This window comes from Grampus griseus (assembly GCF_964374135.1).
Source record: "Grampus griseus genome assembly, chromosome: 21".
Lineage (NCBI taxonomy): Eukaryota > Metazoa > Chordata > Mammalia > Artiodactyla > Delphinidae > Grampus > Grampus griseus.
Window position 1 is genome coordinate 30,844,928 of NC_139015.1, and position 25,225 is coordinate 30,870,152.

A 25,225-nucleotide genomic window follows, 5' to 3' on the forward strand; every position below is an offset into this window, starting at 1 on the left:
ATTTGCACACAAGTGTGCATGCCTGTGTCCACGTGACCCTAGAAGGCATATCAGGTTTGCAAACTGATTTGTTCTCTTCTTTTTCTTTCCTTTTGTCAATAACTGAAATTGGACTAGACCCCTGGAAATCAGGTAAGTTCTCAGAAATCCTTCACTCACTTCAGAATTCTTGCTAACTGTAAAAGCTTACAATAAAAACAACAAGCAAAAAAAAGAGAAAGCATACCACATTGTACGTATAGTACATAAAACATATAAAAATGCATGAAAAAATAGTAGAAGGAAATGTACCCCAAATCAACAGCCCCAAAGTTAACAGTAATTGTCTCTGCTTTGTAGAGATTAAGGGATTAATTTTCTTGACTACATTTTCCAATTTGTACATAATAAAACAAGTAAAATGCAATGTAAGAAGAGCAAAAAAACAAACCAAAACCCCCCCAAACACCAAAACTTCACCAGTTCTCCAATTCTCTGTGATTTTTTGAAGTCTAATGATCTGAGGAAGATCTCTGGTCTCACTGTAACTTCTCTGAAAGGCCGAATTGCAGGCTGTGGCTGCTACAGCTACAGAATCCCTTTGAAATATTACATAGACTGGAGCTCGTGGGGCAAGTCTGGTCCAGATGTTCTTAGGCCCCTGTTTCCCCAGGGAGCACAGTTAACCTCTAAGTTGACACTGCCTCTCCGGTCACCAAACCTCAACTCCATAAAGGGGCTCAGTATAAAAGCTGTACCTCAGAAGATGGAGAGATGAAGCCTGAAGACCCCATTTCCACACTAACGTGACTCTGCTGAAACTACGGGGGTCCCTGACTGAGTTATCTTTTGTGTTTGATTTTCATGTCTTCTCATGTTTTAGAGGCAGAAGTGACTTATGGAATGAAGTTTTATGTTTTGTAGACTGGATCCGCCTCTGGGCTATTTGAATCCGTGTGATAACAGATCATTTAAGAATGATCCCTCTATAACAGTCTTCAGCTTTCACTATTATAATACAGAATTTGGGGGGGGAAAATGACTAATGAGAGAGAGCACTAGCCTGAGCTATGAAACTGCTCTGGACCAGGTCCAGTGACTAAGCAGCTGGATGCAACTGGGGAAGCGATTTTGCTTCTTCGGGCCATAGTTTTCTGTCTGTAGGAAAGGAGCATGGAATTAGCTGTTGCCTGTGGTCACTGCAGCATTAAGACACTGTGCTCCTAACGGGAAGGGTGCAATGGGCCCCTGACTGGCCCTGTGAAGAATCAACCCTACTTGTCCCCTCGTGCTTTAGCAGTTCCACAGCGGGGTGGGGGTGGGGGGTGGGGGAGATGGTCTGGGACCATCCGGGCCATGCTAGCTTGGGAGTCCTCAGGTGAACTTGGGCTGGAGCAGATCTGTCTCTTTCCTACCTGAATGTTGCTGGAGGGAAGAGGCCCATCTTCGGGCTGCCCTGTGGAGAGGAGAGCATCAACCTCTGGTTCCACCTTGGACTATAGCAGTTACCTGACTCGAGGCCACCGCTGGGCCGTGCGTACCCACTGTGTCCAGACCTTTCTAACCACGTGGTCATGTCCCTCCCAAGGAACTTGGACCCCATTGTCTTATTCCCAGGGGGAGAAAGCCTGCGTGGTTTTATACTGGTGACTGTTTTGGTGGAGAAAGCAGCTGTACCCGGGATTAAGGTATCTTCCCACACACAGAACTTTTTTTTTTCTAAATGAAAAGTCAGTCTGAGCTTTGCTTCCCACCCAGGCCCTTTCCCTGCAGTGAATTCATCAATACAGGCCTCATCTTACTTGGTTAGTTGAGCAAAGAGATTTAAGTTCTGGCCCACAGAGGTATCTACCTTTCCTAAACTACTGTAAAACACGCAGTTGACCGTTTACCCATCAACAAACGAGCATTGTTCTAGGCAGTGGGATATCTGGGGGAATAAGACAGACATTGCTCTGGCTTCCACAGAGGCTCAGGATCCAGTGGAGGAGGGTGCATCGATGGAGGGAGTAACATGAAAAAAAGTGCCGTGTTTCATGAAAAGACGTCTAAAACCTAATTCAGACTTGAAGGGTCGGGCAAAGCTTTCCAAGGGAAATGACAGGTTTGAAAGTTAATACCTGAGTAATGTAAAGGAATTAAGCAGAGAGAGAGAGACAGAGACAGAGAGAGATGCTGATGCCTGGAACTACCATGCAAGGGCTCTGAGTTCAAATGAATCATCCTTGAGATTACCTGGCCCTGGGGTTGTAAACTTGAATTCCTTTAGGGGTCAGGCAGGTCCCAGAAAGGTCAGGTGTCTGTCAGAGAATCCATGCCCTGCCTGAAGATATTGAAGTTAGATCTCTGTCCTTCCTCACCACCTTCCCTGGGTGCCTACTGTACCTACTGTAGGGTGACCAGATCGGGCTACAATTATTATAGCTCCCTCTTGCACTCTCAGAAGTGAAACTATGGGGTCACTTTACTTCTCATCCGTGTGTTTATTCCATAGAAAGATACAGAATAAAATACTGGTCTTCCAAATATAGCTCAGATAAGGTCGAGACTGCTAATGAAGGGGGGGTCTGAGCTGAGGGCTCCACAATTCTGATTTTCTGTGAGACAGAGCTCAGGGGTGAGGCCGTCCTGAGTCAAGACGCAGGAGTCAAGACGCAGGAGTATTATGTGTAATAACTCAAGAAGCAGAAAGGAGGAAAATGACAGAGTGAGGCCCCTGAGAGGCACACGAAGTATCAGCCAGTGGAAAGATCCAGAAAGACCTAACCAGGTCCATCTGGGAGGTGACCAGGAAGATTCTCCTTTGAGAAGGACCTCATGGCCAAATGTAGTTTAGAAGCACTCCCTGGGGAGCCCTGTCACACAGTCCAGCAGGCGGAGGGCTGCCCTTCCTGGATTCCCCCATCTCTGAGGCTCACTGCATCTCAGTGGGCCTTCAGTGAATGCTAATGCATTACGAGACCGAATCTCATCCCCAGGCCCTGGTTCAGGCGGTGAATGCCGTCTTGCTGCCCAGCCCAGACTCCCTGCTCCAAGCCCTGCAGCAACTGCGGCTCTCCATTCAGGACATCACCAGAGCCTTGGGACAAATGCATGGTAAGGGGCTCCTGAAGGCTGAGGGATCGCTTGCGGGGCAGAAAGGGCCTGGAGGTTGGCAACGTCCATGAGATGGCACTGCTGTGCTAGCTTTGTTTTAGGTAACTGCCGCTCATGCTATTGGAAAATGATCTCTCAGTTGGCAGGGATACTCTCCTGGTACAGTCTTTCTATTTTCATGTGATTAGGCTAGTTTCCTCTCTTCGGCTGCCACGTATTTTTTTGTGCGTTGAGGTCTTGCACGAAGCTTGGGAGGAGGGGAAGGGCACACTACATGGCTTGTACCTGCTTTATCCAGCAGTGACCTTGGTACCGGAGGACATGACTGACCTTGGCTTCTTCAGCCCTCGTCTGTGACCAGTGCAGGGATGGGTTACCACAAGTGTGGCCACTTAAGGGGCCCACCCTTGCTGCAACTGGTTACATATTATTCTGGCAACTGCCTTCCTCTCCAATGTCTGGGCAGCTCTTCAACTTCCCCTAGCAGGAGAATCTCAAAAATTTAAGGGGGAAAATGGGCGTGATCTGTTTAGCAAGGGAAAAGCAGCTAAGTATCAGTTCCCCTAAGTCCTTCTTCACTGGAAAACAAAACAGATTCTGGAAAAAGAGAGTGTTTGTAGGAAACGGGGCAGGAGGGAGGGAGCCGGAGACCGGATGGTACTCAGCTTTGTGACTTTTCATTCAAAGGATAGATTTCTTTGTCATCCCAGACTCTCTGGGACGTCCATCGGAAGTCACCGGGTTATGTATTCTTTCCATTCAAGGCCCCTGTTTTACACGTTTGACTCACATCTCCCCATTGCCCTGATTTTTAATTGTAAATTCCTCCCGATCACATCAGTAGGTCTCCTGCCAAACAAGCTCTCCCAGCTCAGGGAGATGGATTTTAGTTTTGCAAGGTGGCCTGCGTTTATTACTCAGGATGTGAAGACCGCTAGAGGCGCGTTGCAGGGTCTTCAGATCTTAGGCATAAGCAGCAGTGAGTGGTTTGGAAGGTCACGGGAGGCCCTCCACCCTGTCCCAGGGCGTGTCCCAGTAAGGTGGCACAGCCCTGTCTGGCTCTCACACGCTTCCCTAGCACTCATTTTCAAAGTCACGTATTCAACCCAGGCCAACCCTGATGCTTTCTTGATCATCCTCTGTAGGAGGTCTGATGGCCTGGGCAGGTGATGGGGTGATTTCCCTTGTGTCCCCCAAAGGCAAATTTTCCCACACAGACATCATGTATTTTATTTTATTTTATTTTATTTATTTATTTGCGGTACGCGGGCCTCTCACTGCTGTGGCCTCTCCCACTGCGGAGCACAGGCTCCGGATGCGCAGGCTCAGCGGCCATGGCTCACGGGCCCAGCTGCTCCGCGGCATGTGGGATCCTCCCAGACCGGGGCACGAACCCGTGTCCCCTGCATTGGCAGGCGGACTCTTAACCACTGCGCCACCAGGGAAGCCCGACATCCTGTATTTTAAAGGTTTCACTACTAGTCACTGCAGCGAAATAGATGAATGTATCAGCCTGCAGTTTTCAAAAATGGCCACAACACCGCCATCCATCCTCAGGGCTCCTTTACAATGTGGCCCGGGTATTCCTCTCATCAAAGCCCGTGTCCTGGCTTGTGACGTAGGCGGGCTTGTGACATGCTCGCGATCAGTAGAACTCAGCGGAAGTGACACAGCGTGACTTCCCAGACAAGGCTAGAAAAAGTGTTGCAGCTGCCACCCTGTATACTGAGCCGCCATGTAAAAACTCCATCTACTCTGTGGCCACCAGGGCTGTGAATGAAGATGTCAAACCACACAGGGAGGCCAACTGTAGCTGCTCCAATTAGCACCTAGCACAGGGGCGAATAAGCCCTCAGATGAGTCTGAGTTCCCACTTTCCAGGCATCCTCACTCTTCCATTTCCTCAGCGGAGGACCCAACCACTGAGAAGCAGAGACAGGCCATCTCCACTGTGTCTCGCCCTGATTCCTGCCCTGAGTCCGTGAGCATAATACAATGGTTATTTTGTGCCACTGAGTTTGGAGTGGTTTGTTATGCAGCCACAGTAACCAGAAAAGTAAAATTATAAAAATGATAACAGTCTTCCCTGGTGGCGCAGTGGTTGAGAGTCCGCCTGCCGATGCAGGGGACACAGGTTCGTGCCCCTCCCGTGTCCGGGAGGATCCCACATGCCGCGGAGCGGCTGGGCCTGTGAGCCATGGCCGCTGAGCTTGCGCGTCTGGAGCCCGTGCTCCGCAGCGGGAGAGGCTACAACAGTGAGAGGCCTGCGTACAGCAATTAAAAAAAAAAAATGATCACGAACAATAAAAACTTCAAGGGGTAAGGAATCACACGGACTTGTTAGTGATTGATTGTGGTTTATGGTTGTTGAATTTCTTCTGCCTGATAAATAGAGCCCAGCTGCACTGCTGTCCTCCCCCAAATGGAGCTTACCCAACCATTCTTCTTTCGGAGCCAAACTTTAGCACGAATTGTGTACTCCCTTCCTGTACAAACCCTCCTTTCCAGGAATTTTCAAAGTCACGCCTAAAGATGTGGTCATTCTAATATTTGAAACTGGTTTCTGTTTCCTTCTTGTTTTTTAACCTTCTCTTCCTTTTTCAGTCCTCACAGTGGTTGCCATGTTTTTTTCTATGCTTGATTTTGTTTTCACCTTGTAATGTTCATTGTCTTTGAAACATCATCTGTAGGCAGACTTTTGGGGCTAGGAGAGAGAAATATTTGTATTTGGTTCTTCCTGGTTCTTTGGCACTCTAAAATTCTGGATCATCTTAAATCATGTTGAACACGTAAGGACCCGACAACTGAACTTGGGCTAAAAATGTGCAAAAGAAAAGGTCACGACTTTTCAGGGATAGATTTTTTTTTTAATCCTCTTTGGCTTGGTGCCAAAGTTAGTTCTAATTCTGTCTCCTGTGGCAAACGGGGGTACAGGGGGGCCCTGATTCACTCGGACTTGTGAGTATAGGCATTTGGGGCTCTGTGGATAATATGAGGAGAGTCTGGTGTAAAATTCCTCACCAAAGCTGGGACCAGGGCTCCCATCGTACAGAGAAGCCACCTAACCAGAGCCCTGGCGAACCCGGATGGGCAAGTGATTTCAGGGAACGCTATCTCTGCTGGTCTTGTTTTCTACCTCCTTGGGTTTCTGCTTTCCCTTGCAATGTTTGCTCGGTGGTTCCTTGCTGTCTTTTGAGCTCTTTGATGGCCTTTAGGATGTTTTCACATTTACCCAGCTTTCTGTTGTTTTTGTCAGGGGAAGGATAGGTCCAAGTAAAACAACATTCCATTACCACAAAGGGAAGTCTCTTTCTGGCGTACTGTTGTCATCTCTTCCTTTCCCTGTGTTTCCACCATCACTTCCTCTGCACCTGGCTATCATATCTCCCGCCAGCACTCCTGCAGTGGCCTTCTCAATCCTTTCTCTCATCTGTCCTTTACCTAGTCGAATCCATGCTCTTCACAGAAGCCTGAATCAACTCTTAGGAGTGCAGATCGGTTGCATCACTTTGACTCTTAAAACCCTCCCGTTGCCCTCCTGGCACAGTCCAATATGGTAATCTCCAGCCACACACGGCCACTGAACACTTGCTATATGGACGGTGTGATTGAGGAACTAAATTTTTTTTTTTTTTTTTTTTTGGTACGCGGGCCTCTCACCGCTGTGGCCTCTCCCGTTGCGGAGCACAGGCTCCGGACGCACAGGCTCAGCGGCCATGGCTCACGGGCCCAGCCGCTCCGCGGCGTGTGGGATCCTCCCGGACCGGGGCACGAACCCATGTCCCCTGCATCGGCAGGCGGACTCTCAACCACTGCGCCACCAGGGAAGCCCTAAATTTTTAATTGTATTTAAATTTAGCTAATTGAAATTGAAGTCGAAAAACTGAATCAGTGTCACATACTTTTCTGTTAGATGCAGCTTCATTGTTAGAAAGATTACCTTTCACTTAACTGTGGAAAATTCAGCATCGAATTAAAATGCACTCTAAGTATAAAATAAATTTTAAATCTATAAGAATATACCCAGGATTTCAAACAATTAATTTTAAAAACCACATTGATAATTTTTATATTGATTACATACCGAAATGATAGTATTTTTGATATTTGGAGTTAACTAAAATATAGTATTGATATTAATTTTTCCTTTTCTTTTTACCTTTTGAAATATGGCTACTAGAAAATTTAAAACTACACGTGTCTATCACATTAGATTTCAACCGAAAGCACTAGTTTATCCATTATTCTAAGGATAAGGCCAAAATCCTTAACCTATTCTGCAAGACCCAAGATGAACTGACCCCAGGCTATTTTAATTTTAATTTATTTCACATCATCTTTCCCTTCACTTATTCTTTCTGACACTAGCTTTTAGCTCCTGAAAAGAACTTCTTCCACTTCAAGGCTCGTGTACGGACTATTCCTTCTGCCTCAGACATTCTTCCTAACTCACCCTCTGCCTACTTAACTCCTGTTTACCCTCAGATTTAAGCCCCGGTCTCATCCAGGCATCTATAGCTGCTTAAACCCTATCAGCAATGCTGCCACACCCAGGAATGGGGCAAGGGATGGAGCCACAGGAGAAATAAACAAGACTCCCCGAGGAGAAGGGCTGAGGATTGGCAGAGCTTAGGTGTGAGCCAAGGCAGGAGGAGGGGTCAAGGGTATACACATACGTATGATTTCAAAGCTGGTTGAAAAAAGTCACGAGGCCTCTGGCAAAGATCTGTTATTTGGAAGATTGAATCAAGTTCTGCTTGGTTGGCAGGTTGATTTTCAAAGTAAATAGGGAACACAGAGAAAGGAAACAATACTTGCTTTGAAACATGTCACATTTAAGGTGATGGTGAGACACTCAGTGGAAATATGTGGCTTTAAAAGTGGGAATTACGGGCTTCCCTGGTGGCGCAGTGGTTGAGAGTCCGCCTGCCGATGCAGGAGACGCGGGTTCGTGCCCCGGTCCGGGAGGATCCCACATGCCGCGGAGCGGCTGGGCCCGTGAGCCATGACCGCTGAGCCTGCGCGTCCGGAGCCTGTGCTCCGCAGCGGGAGAGGCCACAGCAGTGAGAGGCCCGTGTACCGCAAAAAAAAAAAAAAAAAAAAAAAAAAAAAGTGGGAATTACCCAAAAAAGACAGTTTGGTGGTCAGGTCGATCAGATGTATATTTCAGTTATGTACCTACAGTGCTTCGTTTTGGGTGTCAGTAATGGAGCATTGACTGCCTTACCTTTCTGGGTAGGATGACCATAATGAACATTAATGACGTCATATGAAAAGACTGCGGTGATTCTGGGTCTGTGGCTTTAGTACTGACCCAAAGCAAGGATTTGCTGAGTTTTGTTTTGTTTAAAGGCCACTTCTCAGTATAAAACCTAAATCCCTACCCCTGAAAAGTTGAAAAAACAAGTTTCCTTAGGTTTTCCAAGCGAAACAAAAATAATGCTTATGATAGAATGAGATGAGAGTGAACTAATCAAAAGCAGACATTGTTTTTTTCTTGAGAGTCACTTAGATTTAAAAGAACAAGATACTTGACCAAAGTGTTTTGTGTTTTTCTGAACAATAACAACAGCAACTTTGGAAGACGTCTAGCCCCATCCACTAAGTGCACCTGGGCTTGGCCATCGGGGCAGAAACTGCAGTCCATGGGGCCATTTTTCCACTCCTCTAGGAAGACACAGGGGAGGAAAGGGGGGAGACGTAACTCAGGTGTCTTCTTGGGTCTTCTATGCTCCCTGCAGGATAATGGCACTGGCTTTCAGGAACTGCCCTTCTCAGCCCAAGTGTACACACATCAGATCCAGAAGCAAGAGTTTTTATGTGGCCCTTGTCCCTCACCAGCCCCACGTTAATAGATGTTCTCTATCTGGTTTAGGGAGAGAAATACCTTCCGTCAGCCCCGGTAGGGATTCTGAGGCTTTTTCACACGTCTATGGATACACCTGCTCCAATCTTTTTGCTCCCTCTTGTGGCAGAATTTCTAGTACTCATCGTCGTGCATGCCTTCTTTGGATCCTGTAAAGCCAGGCCAGGAGCTGACATTCTTCCTTTGCTTCCCCTAGGGCAGTGCTAAACTCTCAAGTGTGTTTGCTTTCTCCCAATCCCACAGAGTCCCGCTGTACTTGCTCGCTACCTATCTGCAAAGGCTCACTCTTGCCACCCTCAGGAGTGTGCCAAGAAGGTCTCTCTTGGCCCTGTGCTGTGCTGCCCTGGGGAAGGGGTGATGTGGGTAAAGTGAAATATTCTTCTTACCCTCTTCAGTGCATCTACTCTTAGATTTTTTTTTTTTTTTTTTTGCTCCAGTGGTGTTCTGGAACCTTTCGCTGGACTCCTGGACTTCCACAAATGCTGTCTTATCCACGGGTGACTGTCTAAAACAATGTTCTTTGGGGGGAAGACAGTCGAAAACTCTTATTCTGCCATGCTGATGATGTCACTCTTGCATCTCCCTGTTTTCTAATGAGTTAACCGTCTGTGTGTCTGGGATGGGGGTGGAAGGGCCTGTGCTCCTGCGTGCTCATCGCGTGCGTCCCTGATTTGCGAAATGCATGGCTTTCCTTATTTTTGGAAATGTCTTTTATCTTTTACTCATTGCCTTTAATAAGTTTTTGGGTACACTCTGGAGGGTGATCTTTGTTAGTTATGGATTGCAAGTGTTGTGGTTTTTCTCATTCTGCCTTGTGAAAGCAGAAGTTCTTAATTTAAGTATAGTCAAAGTATTTGTAGTTTCTTTTGTAACAGTTTATTTTTAGGAAGTGTGGCATAAGATATAATTTCATAATCAGAGGTCATAGATATATTTTTCTACATTTTTTTCTGTAGTTGACGTTGTTTGTCTTTCACCTTTCACCCCTTAATACACATATAATTATTATCTCTATACAGTATGACATAGGAAATAAATTCAATTTCCCTTCTGTGAATAATCACTAACCTACAATATTAACACTGTCTTACAGCAGATTTTCTTAAATGATTGGATCTCTTTCCAGGCTCCCTATTCTGTTTCATTGTCTGTTTGTCTTTCCCCACACAAAAACCATCCGTCTTAAAGGAACCATAGCTTCATAGTATTTCTCATTTTCAGGTAGAGAAAATCCCCCTCACTTTTCTCTTCTCCAGGGGCGCGCATCCTGTCTTTGACCCTTTGCTTTTCATATAAACTTAGAATCAGCTTGTCAAATCCCAATAAAAAAATTCTGTTAAGAATTTTGCTCAAATGGCATTAAATCTGTATATTAATTTGGAGAAAAATTACCTGATTTTGATATTCTATCTGGTCCTTCTGTCCTCTGATCAGGGCGGATGGACAGGTGGAGACTAACGTAAAGACATTAACGTGCTCTCGGAATCACGTCTTCATATTGCTGGGCGTTCTTCTCTTCCCACATGGCCTGAACTTTATCCAGATAGAAAACTCTTCTTTAAAGAAATAAGACTTGTCAACAGAAAAAAAGAAACCAAGAAAATGGAATGGTACCACTGAAGTGCAGAAAGAAAATAACTTCCAATTTGGCATTACACACCTAGCCAAAATATCTTTCAAATTTGAAACTAAAACAAAGATATTTTCAGGCAAATAAAAACTCTGAAAACTTATTGCCAAAGGACCCACACTAAAATAATATTCGATTGAGTTCTTCGGGCAAAAGTACAAAGATTCCAGATGTAAGCACAGAAATACAGGACAGAATGAAGAGCAAGAGATGGTAACTATGTGGTTAAATTCAGATGATTATTGAATTTATACAACAATAATAATGTAGGTTTAAAATGTACGTCGAAATAAAATAAATGATAACAATAGCACAAAAGGCAAAGGGGTTAAAGAGGATAAAGTATTCTACAGACCTTGTATTGATTGGGAAGTGGTCAAAGTACTCAATTTCGTAGATCTATTGAATCAAAGCTACCTGTTGTAATCTCAAGAATGACTACTAAAAGAATAGCATTAAGAGGGGGAAACTAATGATAATAAGGGGGGAAATAAAATAATTTAAAACATCTTTTCATGAAAGTCAAAAAAGAAGAAAAAAGGGAACAGAGAATAGGAGACAAAGACAAAATAAATAAAAGTGTATATATAACCCAAACATATCAGTAATTACATTAAATATTTGAATATACAATAAAAACAAAATAAACAAAACAAAACAAAAAACTCTTCTTTGATGCGTTTATTCTCCTGGATATTGATACTGAGTTTTCTTGTCCATGAACAAAGACACATTTTCTTAAATTACTTTGACTTATTTCAACGTAAGAGATTGAGTTACATTCTGCTTTATTCATAGTTACTTTATATTTTTGTTTCTAGCCAACATGGCGTCTTTGGACTGAACTAATTCCTGTTTGTTCTTGGTTTATAGAATGAAATTGATATTTAGTGTGAACCTTGAATCTAGCCCTTTGATAAACACTCTTATTCATTCTAATGATGATCTGTTGATTATCTAGGTTTTCTATGAAGAAATCATATTATTTGAGAATAACATTGTTTTGTTTTTTCATTTAAATACTCATAACTTTTTTCTTTCAATTTTTATTCTTGTTCTTCAGGCGAGGGGATGCCTAACACGGTGTTGAATGGACGTGCTGATACTTGGTTTTGTCTGACATTTTAAAAGACATGTTTAATATTTCAACGTTAAGTATAACGTGCACTGGAGGCTTTCTGTGGCTTCCTTTTATCAGTTTAAGGATGTTCCCTCCTATTCCTAATTAGCTAAAATTTTTTGTTTGTCTTAATCATGAATGGATTTTTTTATATCTATTGAAAATTTTACATCAAACTTATCTCACATTTGGGAATTCCCTGGCAGTCCAGTGGTTAGGACTCTGCGCTTTCACTGCCGAGGGCCTGGATTCAGTTCCTGATCAGGGAACTGAGATTCTGCAAGCCATGTGGTACAGCCAGAAAAAAAAAAGAAAAAATTATCTCACATTTACTGAAGTAATCATTTGGCTTTTCCTCCTTAAATATGATAAGTTGGGTAAAACATTAAATTATCTCCAGTCATTACTGCTTCAGCAAAAATTTGTACATAGTACTTAGCATATTTGTGGGAACAGAGCACCAAATGGGAAAGACCCAGAAATAGGGCCCAGAGAAAAGTCCAGCACATGGGATGGTGTCGCAAATGAGCAGGGAGGATGTGACAGCCCTCAGAGGCCCTGGGAAGCCCTGAGGCTGATGGGAGATGTGAGTTACCTGAGCCCAGGGGGCTTCAGAGAAGACAGAGATGGAAGACCAGAGATCAGGTGTGATGGTGGAAAAGGTCAATTGATGGTGTAGAGATGCCATTATTTAGGTCTCATCAAAAAGATGTTTCTTTTTTTCTCCGAAACAAAGAGACATAGACAGGAATCTGGATGAGAGGAACATGTCAGCTCCCAGAGGGGCCCCATTGTGAGAAGAAGAGAGAATAACGTTCAAAAGTGGATGAAAAGAAATTCGGTGCAAACGTGAGGACGTGCTTCCTTACACACACAAGTTAACAAGCGAGTGGGATCAGTTATCCCCACGCATTGGCTTACATTCAAAATAGCAGCATAGGGACTTCCCTGTGGTCCAGTGGTTAAGACTAGGTGCTTCCAATGCAGAGGCCGTGGGTTGGATCCCTGGTTGGGGAACTAAGGTCCCACATGTGGCACCGTCAAAAGAAAAACCCCCCCAAACAGAAACAACAACAACAACAGACACAACAACAACAACAGACACACACACAACGAGCTGCACGGACTAATGAGTGAGCCTGTGTCCGACCAAGTGTGGCAGAGCCTGAGCAGAGGATCCTCCACTCTCTGCCCTTTGTTGACGACACAGAAATGCACCCAGGGGTTCAGGGGTCCTCTCTTCTGAAAGCCTTGAAGAGAGCAGATTCTTTCTCTCTGCTTTTCTCCTTTCTGCTTCCCACATTCTTTCATTCTCTCTGGCTGTTTAAAATACTAATTTTTTAAAGATGGCCTTGACCTCTCTTTTTGGTGATTGTTGTTAAGTGCAGAAGAGGGAAGTAACCACAAATAGAAAAAGGCAGCATTTGGAACCGTTTAACCCTCCCGTCAGCGCCAGTGAGGGGAGCGACAGAAGGGAACATTCCTCCCCCTCCTGCTGCTGTGTTCCCTCCAGGTTTCTGTGCAGATCAGATAGAGGGGGTGTCCTGGGAGGGCAGCAGAGCCCGTGCATGTGGAACCAATTGCTTTTTTTGCCTGTAGTAAAGTTCCCATTTTGATTGCTCCTCTAGATTATGTAGATCCAGACATCTTTTACGCAGTCATCCGGATCTTCTTCTCTGGGTAAGTACAGTTCAACTCTTCTCCTGCATGAGACATCTGTAGCCTTTCCCAGATTTATGAGGGGAGAAACAGACAGAAGCTTCCCAGAGGAAGAAACACACCAAGTAACCCTTGCTAACAAAGGAATCACCAGGATCCGTTCCTGGATAAAAGAAGTGGGGAACCATTTGCATGATAAATGACACTGAAGGATTGAATATTTAAGTTTAGGGTAATTGTCCTGAGGCCATCACTTTCGATTCAATGTACTCACCTTAGAAAACCACTGGATGACAGAGGGGAACACAGCCCAGTGTGCCACCCACAAAGCTCGATTATGTGTATCTTTTCTCCCGCCTGTTATGCAGGCAGGTGGAGGCATAGGCAGTAGCTTAAAAGCTTCCTTCTAACATTCTTGGAATAGCTACAACAAAGACAGTTTTTCATACTTCTGGTGTTCTTCTTTGGTCACCTGGCCTGCAATTTCTCCAGATAGAGAACTCTACTCTTAGATACATGTCTTATTTTAAATACATTTGTCATAACGTGACATGTTTTAATGAGATTGCTTTCCTATTCACATTAACTGAGAGAAACTAAGTTTTTGTTTTTGTTTTAATGCTGAAGAGTGAAAGGTGGAGGTGATGGATGGAAGAGGTGAAAATGTGAAATAGACATCATCTAAAGCACCATCTTGATAACTAGGAGGTGCCTGAAACGCTGCTGGTAGGAAGAATATGAAGCTGTGTCTGGATGTAGCAAGAGTCATGCCGAATTCCAACATCAGTAGATGTACTGATTCATCCGTAGATTTAGTGGTATATTCCATGGGTGCACGAAGGGAGTGACCATGTGTATTAAGTATTTTCTCTAGATTGGGTAGGTCTGTAGTATGAGACATTCTCAGGGGAGGCCAGCCTGGGTGGGGACCCCTCATTGTAGGGGTAGTGAGTGGAAGCAAAATTTCTAGAGAATAACTTGAGAGTAACAGGTACCTGGTTTTATGGGGAAAAGAGAAGGAAAGGGGAAGAGCAAAGGAGTGGAATTGAGAGCGTATCTCACAATTTACACCTTCCTATGTACCCTTCACTCCTGAAACCCCGACAAAGGGATTATGCATCCTGTGGACCTCTTTTTGCTCTCTGTATCTTTTGCATGTAGCCAGGGTCAATACAAAGATCTGATCGTAAAATAGAGATTCTAGCAACAAATATTAAGCAAAGCATGCAGCCAGGCTTTGGTAGGATCAGAGGGGAGAACAAAAGGGCCATTTTTCCAACACGTTTTAAATAGGCTGCGTTTTAGGAAGACCTAATTCTGGAAAATCTCCTTGTGCTTCAACTCTCTGAGTTGGGGTTAGTTGCCGCTGTTCCATAACAGATCACCACAACTTAGCAAGGCTCACTTATTACCTCACACCCCTGTAGGTCACAAGTCTGGGTGAGCTCGGCTTGGTTCTCTGTTTAGGGTCTCAAAAGCCTGAAGTCGGGACCTGCTGGGCTTGAGCTCTTATCTGGAGAATCTGGGGGAGAATTCACTTCCAAACTCATTCAGGTCTTTGGTAGAATCAGCTCTTTGTGGGTTGGGAACTGAGGTCTCTCATTCGTTCCTGGCAGAATCTGCTGTCAGCTTCTAGAAGCCTCCAGTATGCTTTCCAAGTCAGCAGTGATATTTCCAATCCTTCTGGTAATTCAGAGATCTCCTGTCATCAGCCAGAGAAAACTCCCTGCTTTTAAGGTCTTGTGTGATTAGATTAAGCTCCCCTAGATAATCCAGGATAACTGCCTATGTTAAGGTCTCTCATTAGTGACCTTAGTTACACCTTCAAGGTCCCTTTTGCCTTGCCTTATGATATATCATATCGACAGGCATGCTTTCTTATCATATTAATAGTTCTAGGAGTTAGAATGGGAATCTTGGGACAACATTTTTAGAATTCCATCTATCATAGTTAAATGGATACCAAAGGGTGACTTCATTTTCATTAAGATAAGTTCTGAGTCAGTGATGCCTTTTATCTGTGATCTACATAAAGGCCTCTTTTCTATTTCTGATCCTCAAAATTATTTCCCACGTAGCTCAACTAAGTGGCCAGTAGCCAATCCTAAACGTGTTGGTGGCTAAAAGCATCTGGGTGGTTGAGAGTTCCCAGTAGGGCTGTCTTGAAAAGTCTAAATCTGCTCCTGTGTTCTTGATTTGTCTTATGCTTGACTCATTATTTTTGTTGACTTTTTAAAAAAACATTTTTATTTAGGAGCATTAAGAAATTCCATCTGTAAATGAAACATAGTCCCTTTATTTCTCACTCACGTCAAATTCCTCAGGGAAGTTAGCCCCTATGGATAAAAGTCATCTCTTTTCCTTTCTTTTTTTTTTCCTGTTTAAACTTCCCCTTTTCTGGGGTTTGCTAGAAATATGCTACAAGAAATGTTAAAAATAAACTTGCCTACAGAGATTTGTAAGGAAACTAATTCCTTTTCTTCACAAACAGCAGTTTGGGCCTGAGAATGCATGGGAGCAATCCTTGGGCTATTCAGAGAAACCCAATTTTTCTTCCTCATAGTAATCTCATCATAGTTGGAGAATATGGGTTTTGAAAGTAGATGCCTTCCTTTTATTTTTTTTTTTGACTTTCATGCTCTTTTTTTCTCGATCATCTTCTTTTAAGCTGACCAGGTCCTTTCAACAAATACACTTGGATTTACATATTCTACGTAGATAATGCCTAATTATAGAGGGCTAGTTTTTCATTCACTCATTGACCAAATACTTAGCGAGGGCTGACAAAATGCCAGGCACAGTTCTAGGTGCTGGGGATGGAGCAGTAAAAACAGCAACTTCATTTCTGTGTGGCGCTTACAGTTTAATCACGGGAGACAGATAATGAATAAATAAATATAACAAAGGCAATACCATACTCGATGTGTTACAACAAGAAGAGATACAGGGAACTTGAAAGTAGGATAATAGAGCATTATGCAGTGTTAGGGGTGGTAGCCGAAGTCCTTATTTATTTATTGTGATCTGCGAATGCCACATTTCTAAAGGATGCTTAAGCAGATATGTGAAGGAGGTGAGGAAGAGTAGCAAACCACCCAGGTACCAGCTCCGCCTGAAAGGAACAAGCATCATAATGACCCTGGGGTGGAAGCACTTTTGGAGGAAGAGCTGCACCGAGCCCAGCAGTGCTCCCATGGAGTAAATGTGGGGAGAATGAGAAATACAAGCGGTGGGGGGACCAGATCACGTAGAGGCTCGTTGGCTCCTTTTCTGAGTGGGGTGAGCACCACAGGCAAGTTTTGAGAAGAATGACACGAGCTGTGTGAAGTCGCAAATCGCCACGCTGTCTTCTGAGTGGGGAATAGAATGGACCGAGGAACGCACCTAAGAAACTCTGACTACAGTCCAGGGTGGTGGCCTGGACTAGGCAGGAGCAGAAGAGGCCTTGAGAAACAGGCAGTTCTGGATGTGGACTGAAGTTATCTGCTCTGGGATTGCACGTAGAATGGAAGAGAATGAGGTCCTTCAGAGAGGACTCGAGGTGTGTGGCCGGATCCATGGAAAGAATGGAGCTGCCATTTTCCTTTCTCTGAAGGTGGAGACATGGGAGGGGCAGGTCTGGCCAAAGGAAGGGGGAATCGAGAGGTCAGTTTGGGATGTGTCCCCTCCCATGGAGATGTCTAGTAGGCAGTTGAATACACGTCTCTGGAATACAGGGCAGAGATCCAGGTCCAAGTGCACATTTGTCAGTAATCCTAATATAGTTGGCTTTGAAATCCAGGAGACTTAGATGAGATCACTTGGGAAGTGAGAGTAGTGAGAAGCCCAAGGAATGAGTCCTGAGAGTGTCCAGCACGTAGAAGTGGTCGTGAAGGGAAGGAACTAGAGAAGGAGACCAAAGTGACTATATGAGACCATCAACAGGATTACAGAGAATAAAATCTGAACCAGTACAGCCATCGTGTTTGGTCCACTTACCACACAATAGTGGTCTGGTCTTCAATATTTCTGCCCCATAAAATGTTGCTTAGAAATTTTATTGGACCAGTGTCCTGAACTCTGCGGAGTCAGTAGACCTTTGTGGAATCCACTTGATTCTTCCAGCAGCTTCAGGAAGTAGGTACAAGTCAGGAGAACTGAGACTCAGAAGGGTTTGTACAAAGTTACAAAAGGAGGGAGCAGAGGTTCAAATTCACTGTGAATAATATGATAAAACGGCTAATATTTATCAAATGCTTAATAGTTTTCAGGCACGGACCAGGTATTATTTTAATTAGTTCTCACAACCCAGTAAGGTAGATACTAATATTACTGGGATGAGGAAACTGATGCTCCAGGAAGTTAATTAACTCACCCAAGGCTCAGAGTTACTAAGTATCAAAGCTGAGATTCCATTCCATATCTGCTTAAGATAGAGCGCTCTCTCCTAAGAGCGACAGCAGGTTGTGATCTTAGACTCAGAATCCTCCCTGGTTTCCTCTAACTTGTCCCCTGCCCTGCTGTGCAGTGTCATCTCTTTCCATAGTGATATTGCTACAACTGCAAAGGTCACTACGATATTCATCCAGTGAAACCACAGAACAGGCAACGCAAAACAGCCCCCAAAGAAAACAATAGCATTTCCTACCTCAGAGAAGTATTTGGAAAAGGTCACGGATGCGAGTTGAGCAGTCTGTCTGCGGCTTTTGTGTGTACGAGATGTGTGTGTTTCCCTTCTCTCCAGCAGAATGACTTGTCGTATTACAGGAAGAAGGAGAGACATCAACATAAGCCTGTTATTTAAAACCGTTAACAACAGGGTTCCCGGCAATAAAAGGAAACGATTCTGTTCTTTAGTAAAAGTAGAAATTTACCCGTGGGTGGTCTTGGGAAGTGAAACTAGAAAATGACAAGTTTGGGGGTCAAGTTCTGGTTCCCTCTCTCTCTAACAACGTGGTCCTAGAGACTTAGTGCCTTGCGTCTTTATTTCTTTATCTGTAAAATGGATTTTAAAATGCCTGCCTTGATCTACTCCAAAGAGGACAAACGAGAAAATGGATGTGACTGTGATACGTAAACTGTAAAGCGTCGTAAGGGCAGATGTGGTGTGTTCTTGGCGCTGCTGACTGTCTCATTGTGGAGTCACCCACATACACTCTGTGACGGTTCAAGACCCTATAAAAAGTCAGACAGCGAACTGAGTAAAGTGGCTTGGGTCCTCAGGAAGAGGGGGACTCAAGGACAAAAAGATGAAGACGTGGAATCAGGGCGACAGAAGAGGAGAGAAAAGAAGAGAAGAGAGGAGAGAGAAGGAAGGAAAAACCATTTAATCTGAGCCTTAATTCCGGTCCTTCCTCCTGTCCTTGACCGTAGATTCTGGTGATCTGCATGGCTGTATTGTGTTCTCTTTGCTGCTACCCTTATTATTAACACCTACCATCAACACACTATCTGATAAAGGCATTCCCATGAAGTTAGGTAGCATTTAGAACTGAAGTTTAATGTGAAAACTGTTATAGCTATAACTTTTAGGGAAGGCAAAAGATGTGTGTGTATTTGTATGTATATTTGTGTGTTTGTGTCGGTGTTTGGGGGTGTGTGTGTGTGTGTGCACGCGCATGTATTTTCAAAACTCTACTTGTGGAGTTACGGGCATCAAGGTCATCAAGGTTGAGATTAGCAGAGGGAGTGAAGATTGTTCCAGATCCCCTATGTTAATGGTTCCTGTTGATCAGCACTGACGTCATCTTTATAATTGAAATTTCCAAAAACATGTCATAGGACCGATGCCAATGATTTCTCTCTAAATATCTTTTACTTCTCTGGAACAGTCCTTTATATGAGCAAAGAGAAGGGCTGGCCTGTTAGGAAGTTGGGTCAAGATAATGCTTAAGTACACATCCTACAAATATATCCAGCCTCTTGCCCTAAAGTTGCCATTGAAATTGTGTTCACTTTCTCGCTCAATCTCTGTTTCCATATCAGAAAATATACTCTTAACTCCTAGCACCCACTTCTTCTCTCTGACTTTTACTCTCGCCTAGCTGGAAGGATAACCCAGCAATGCCTGCGGGGTTGTTATATGAAGGCGTCTCCAAAGAGCCCCTGCATTACTCCGGCGCGAGCGCTGCTCAGAGCACAGTGCTGCATGCCTTTGATGAATTCTTGGGTGTTCGTCACAGCAAGGAAAGCGGTAAGTCGGACGTTTTTCTTTTTCTTGTTTTTTCCTTAACAGGGAGGAAGAACAGTGGTGTTTTTATCAACTGATATGTCCAAGTAAGTAAATGAAACTCTCAGGAAGTCTATACTTCTCCAGATCAACCAGGAGACTGTGCACCTGCCGTCTGGGACTGTCAAGCCAATCAGTATCAGAGCTCAGCTGAATATTGGGTTTTGTTTCTAAATCTTAAAACATTCCTATATTTCCAGCTGTTCCCTGTAACTTTGTTTGGGTCCTTAGGCAGTAGCTTGCTTCTGCAGAGTGGGGGAGAGATCTGCAGATCCAGGGCTGTGATACTATGTTGCCAGGTCTGGATGCAGCTGGGGATGGGGATGGGCTCCTCCCGTGAAGCCCATTCCGTAAAAATGGTGTGGCCGCAAGCCAAGGCTACGTAGACCAGAAGAGGGGTTCTGCCGTTTTACAAGCTTGAAATGGCTCCTTTCCTTACCTGCCGGCATCAAGCCTAATGTTCAACAGCTGCAAAAAGGCACTTCCTGGTACAGAGTTTTCAAGTTGGATTAAGAAAAAATCAATGACTAGAATTCGGTGTCATAGGGTCCAGTCTCATCCACAAAAGTCTGTTCTATAGAACCATGATCACTTTTCACAGAATTTTGGTTTGATGAGGTTAGTAGTTGATGTACCATGCCTAATATTAATCCCATAATGAGTTTCCTGTACATGATCTCTCGTCTACCTGTATTTCCCATAAATATCTATTGATTTGATTTTTAAACCATTTGACTTCAAGAGGCTGCTACTAAAACAGTTGATTGTTCTTTATCTTCCTGTCCTTAGAAACCCTATTACTTTCCTCTTCCTTAGCACTCCCTCCACAACGAAGCACTCAGGAAACAAAATTCAGCAGAGTATTTAGCTCATCAGTTTAAGGGTTCATGCCTTACATTTGTAGATATACCTCATGTGTAACTGGCAAGATATGTGGCCCACATGTGGTAGATGATAAATATTTATACCTTGGCCGGTAGAGCTGGTTCCATCTTAGTTATTTGTGATGGGCTTGCTTCTTTTCCTGCCTCATCTCCAATCTACGTTTGGAGGATCTGATGTCTGTATGCAAAAGAGCCAGCCAAGTTGATTAGACGCCATTGGGATGAGCGGTTAGGAGGGCAGCAGCAGCATCTGCTGTGTTGATGTCTGGGAAGGCAGACAGGCTCTCTTACCTTTCCACGTGGAGCTCCAGCATCGTTCTGCCTTGTTTCATGGCATTGCTCTGCCTTGTTTCTTTCAGCTGATTTTCTGCACAGAATGAGGGATTACATGCCTCCTTCCCATAGGGCCTTCATAGAAGAAATTCACTCCGCTCCTTCCCTGAGGGACCACATCCTGTCCTCTGGAAACAGCCAGCTTCTGACAGCCTATAACCAGTGCGTGGAGGCCCTGGCAGCCCTGCGCAGCTACCACCTCGCCATGGTGACCAAGTACCTCATCACGGCCGCACCCAAAGCAAAGGGCCGGAAGACGAGCCATCTCCCGGGGCCACCTCAGGCCTTAGAAGAGAGGGGCACAGGCGGAACGGCAGTCATGAGATTCCTGAAGAGTGTCAGGGATAAGACCATAGAGGCGATTCTCCACCAAAGTGGCTAAGAGACTGCCCTTCTCCCCAGCAATGCAAACCATGCAGATCTTTCCTTATCCTCCTTTCATTGGACAGCAGGTGGGCCTGGAGAATGAGGACGAGGGTTCTGTCTGGAATAATCTGAAAGGGACCTCAGACCCGTTCATGTTCTCGCTGCACAGAGCACCATCTTCTCCTATGTTGAGAGAATTTTCATGGCCAGGAACTTGTCTTTCCCTCCCTGATCACTGGGTAATAGCAAACAGCTCTGGAGAGCCCCTCATTCAGAACCCCACGGAGGAGTGAGTGTACCCCTATTCTAGAAAACTAACATAATTTCACAAATCAAATAAAATTGCTTGTGGACAGATCACCTTGCTGATTTCTCAAAAAAAAAAATTTAAATTCCTGCATTCGTTGGTTCACTTACTGACTTACTCAGCCCATACTGAGTCCTGGCTTAGGGGTTACAGCAGGGATTTTACAGTCCTCTCTCCCCACGTGTGCAGAATTTGGGGGCAGAAGTTTGGAGATGCTCCAGTGGACATGTGAAGGGAAGAGGCAGCTGCTGATAAGACTCTGAAATCACCAGTGTGGAAACGAGAAGTTAACGATATGGGAACGGGTGAGGCTTAGCCACAAAGTTCAGAAATTTGTACTTTCTATTTTGGTTTCTTTCTTTCTTTTTAGAAGAATGATTCTTCCTCCTTACGCTGAAAGTTTGTATTTGTAAAATGAATGAACCCTTTGGAAGTAAATGAGTGAAATGGGAATACATGGGAAATCCACATGTGTCGTGGGCAAATAAATGTCACTTTTTATTGACTTGGTTTATATCACAAGATCTCACTCCGCCTGGCAGTAGAAAACTAGAAAACGTTAATCTTAGGATGAATTCCGTTAATTTAGGGTTGCCCTCACTGTGCACACACACGTCCCTGGGCTAGTTCTAAATTCCGGAGGGCTGATCTATATCACAGCATCAGGGAGAGGCACCTGATCATCGGGCTGGTGGGCAAGTGAGCATCTGCGAAGCAGGCCCCCTCCCTATGTGGGTAGTGGTCTAATGGAGCCCGCAGCGTGCCTCATCCTGTCTAAGCCAGAAAAGCTGCTCAGCCCTCAAGGTCCTATCGCGCCACCTAGAGAAGCACTGACTTATTCCCACAGCCCCCAGGAATGTTGGGCGACTACCAGACCGGCTCAGAGCATCTCCCAGAGCTGTAGGCACAATCTCCACTCTTCAGTGCAATGGGGGGTGGGGCAGGGGTTTCTGGACTCTCCTCAATGCCCAGGGCCCTTGGTGAGAAGTCACGAACCAGTATATTTCTTGGGGTGCCAGGAAGGCTCCTACTGCCCCACGTCCTCCCAGGGCGTGGCCTTGCCAATGGGGAGGTGGGCATGAAGGGGCCAAGAGCATGTGGTCTGAGTGGACCAAGGGAAACTCTGGGTCTGATGAGGTCCTCTCTGCCTACCGTTTAAGTCAGAGTTGCAGCTCAGAAGACCGAGACTGTCATCACTCAAAAAGCCTTTTCGGGCTTCCCTGGTGGCGCAGTGGTTGAGAATCTGCCTGCTAATGCAGGGGACACGGGTTTGAGCCCTGGTCTGGGAAGGTCCCACATGCCATGGAGCGGCTGGGCCCGTGAGCCATGGCCACTGAGCCTGCGCGTCCAGAGCCTGTGCTCCGCAATGGGAGAGGCCACAACAGTGAGAGTCCCGCGTACCGAAAACAAAAAAACAAAAACAAAAACAAAAAAAGCATGCCAGTTCAGTCTAGGTTTTAAATCTAGGTTTGTATGAATAAAAAAAAAAAAAACATTTCCCTGAGAGTGACAGGATTAACAGAGATTCCTCTTCCCTGGTATCCTTTCAACAGATCCAAGTCCACACAAAGAGACCACAGGGCCTGGCTCTGAGCAGGTTTTCAGTAAATGTTGAAGAATTAGAAAACCAGATAGATTAAAGGGGGCTGAAACGGGAGTGAACAAAGTGTAGTCTTTCAAAGCTTTCAGAATGTTTGTTTGTTTGTTTGTTTGTTTGTTGTCTTTACACAAGAATGCAATCAGTGCAAACCGAAGAGCTCCTTTGCCAAAGAACCAGCTCCTAATTCACGTTCAAGCTTTGATTTCCAGGGCCAGTGAGTTCCATGTGCAGCGTTATGGCATAGTGTGAAAGTAAAGCTTCCAGAACAAAAGAGAATGCATTTTCCTCAAGATCTCTAGAGATAAAGGGAATCTGTGTCAGTGGGAAAAATAACTAATGGTAGAAATGATTTGATCATGACCATGATGAGGTGAGGATGTTAACGCAAGCTCGAAGAGAAGGCCAAAGTGAAGGCTTAGAAACTCTTTCTACATCTGTATCTGTATCTATACCTATACCTACATCTACATATATATCTGTATCTGTACCTATATCCACATCTATATATATCCCAGGCTGAAGACCCAGAGAAGAACCAATGCTGTGGTTCAAGTCTGAAGGTCACTGTTGGAGAATTTCTTCTCTCTCATGGGGAAGATCAGCCTTTTTGTTCTATTCAGGCCTTCATCTGATTGGGTGAGGCCTACCCTCCTAGGGTTAGGGCAATCTGCTTGACTCAAAGTCCTCAGAATTAAATGTTAATTTCATCCCCAAACCCCCTCCAAAACATCCAGAATAGTGTTTGACCAAATATCTGGGCATCATGGCCCAGCCCAGCGGATGTCTAAACTTAGCCATCCCCAGCTTCCTTGAGAAGTTATGGTGTCTAACGCCACACTCTCCCCACACTCTGTATTAGCAGAAGAATCTTCCTTTGTAACGATGGCAAGGAGATAAAAAATGGTACCAAGTAGAGCTATTCTCTAAGACATGCCAGGGAGGGGTGCAGCAGTGGACTGGGTAGAAGCCACTAGGGAGAAGCAAGGAACACCACCTAGAGGAAGCTGACTTAGGGCCAACTAAAGGCTCCACCACGCTGGGTGATCTGCGTGGAATGGCACCATTGCCTCACTTATTTATTTATTTGTTAGTTTGTCTATTTGGCCGCACCAGGTCTTAGTTGCTGCATGTGGGATCTCGTTCCCCGACCAGGGATCGAACCTGGGGCCCCCTGCCTTGGGAGCCCAGTGTCTTAGCCATTGGACCACCAGGGAAGTCCCCATTGCTTCTCTTAATAACAATAAAACTCCACTGCTCCGAGGTTGAGAATGTAGGACAAATCTTCACCTGAGAAGGAGGGATGAGGCCTTCAAGTGCTAAGCCTCGTACACGAGACTCAGCTTCCCTTTGGCAGCTGCCACCGCCCACCACTGCTGGTGACAAGGAAGCACTGAGTCCTTTCCATCCTGTGCTCTTGTCTGGCTAGGATGGGTGTGGTCATTTTTTAAGAGACTTTAAAGATTCAGGCTTTCAGACTACAGGAAGTTTTGTAACCCCCCAAAAATGTTGGTTATTTATTTATTTTTGTCATGACAATTTTATTTTTATTTTTGAAAAATGAGTGTCTTTACTTAGACGGGGCCGCAGGGACATGAGGGATTAGCCACTGTTTCATTCAAAATGATGCGTTTATTCGGGGCAAGACTTAATTTTATTTGTCTTTTTCAGAAGAAAGAGCGACAACAATGCCTGAAAGAAAGGGAGGACTTGAAGACTCCAGAATGATTTTACAAGAAAACAAACACAGCTGACATGTCATGCTCCCTATGTGGGCTCACAAGCCCCACGCCAGCCTGATCCCCGGGCTGCCTTTGGGTCAAACTTGGATGCAAAGATCTGCAAAGGTCTCTCAACTTATAAGACATCAAGACAGAGAGGTTCAGAGACTGAGTTTCCCTTTCCTCACTGTTAATCTGTACTTTGCTTTCCGTTGTTTCCGAACCAGGGTTAAAATCAAAATGAAACTAAACTATGACAACAAAGAAATGTTTAAAGCCTGTGAGATCTTATCCAATTTAAGATCTGGGATAGAAAACTCTCTGTACCCACAAGCCAATTATTCCTTCCACGACAATGAATTTCACCCACCAAATTGTGTGTTGCATTTCCTTGTGCACAGATGTCCTATTTGCTTTGCTAATGGAAGAAATGTTTTTCTCTTTGTTCGCTTAACAGCA

The 25,225-nt window shown here is 44.7% G+C and overlaps 1 protein-coding gene across 1 annotated transcript in view; it reads left to right on the plus strand.

The window, feature by feature from the left end:
• Positions 1-21,937, plus strand: part of IDO2 (indoleamine 2,3-dioxygenase 2) — a 43,451-nt gene extending 21,514 nt beyond the window's left edge. The window contains exons 5-10 of the mRNA XM_082680282.1: positions 118-132; positions 1,568-1,667; positions 2,958-3,075; positions 13,320-13,371; positions 19,374-19,522; positions 20,802-21,937. Of these exons, the coding sequence (XP_082536408.1) occupies positions 118-132; positions 1,568-1,667; positions 2,958-3,075; positions 13,320-13,371; positions 19,374-19,522; positions 20,802-21,157 (790 nt within the window). The 3' untranslated portion in view covers positions 21,158-21,937. The remainder of the gene's footprint in view (positions 1-117; positions 133-1,567; positions 1,668-2,957; positions 3,076-13,319; positions 13,372-19,373; positions 19,523-20,801) is intronic.
• The last annotated feature ends 3,288 nt before the right edge of the window (positions 21,938-25,225 follow it).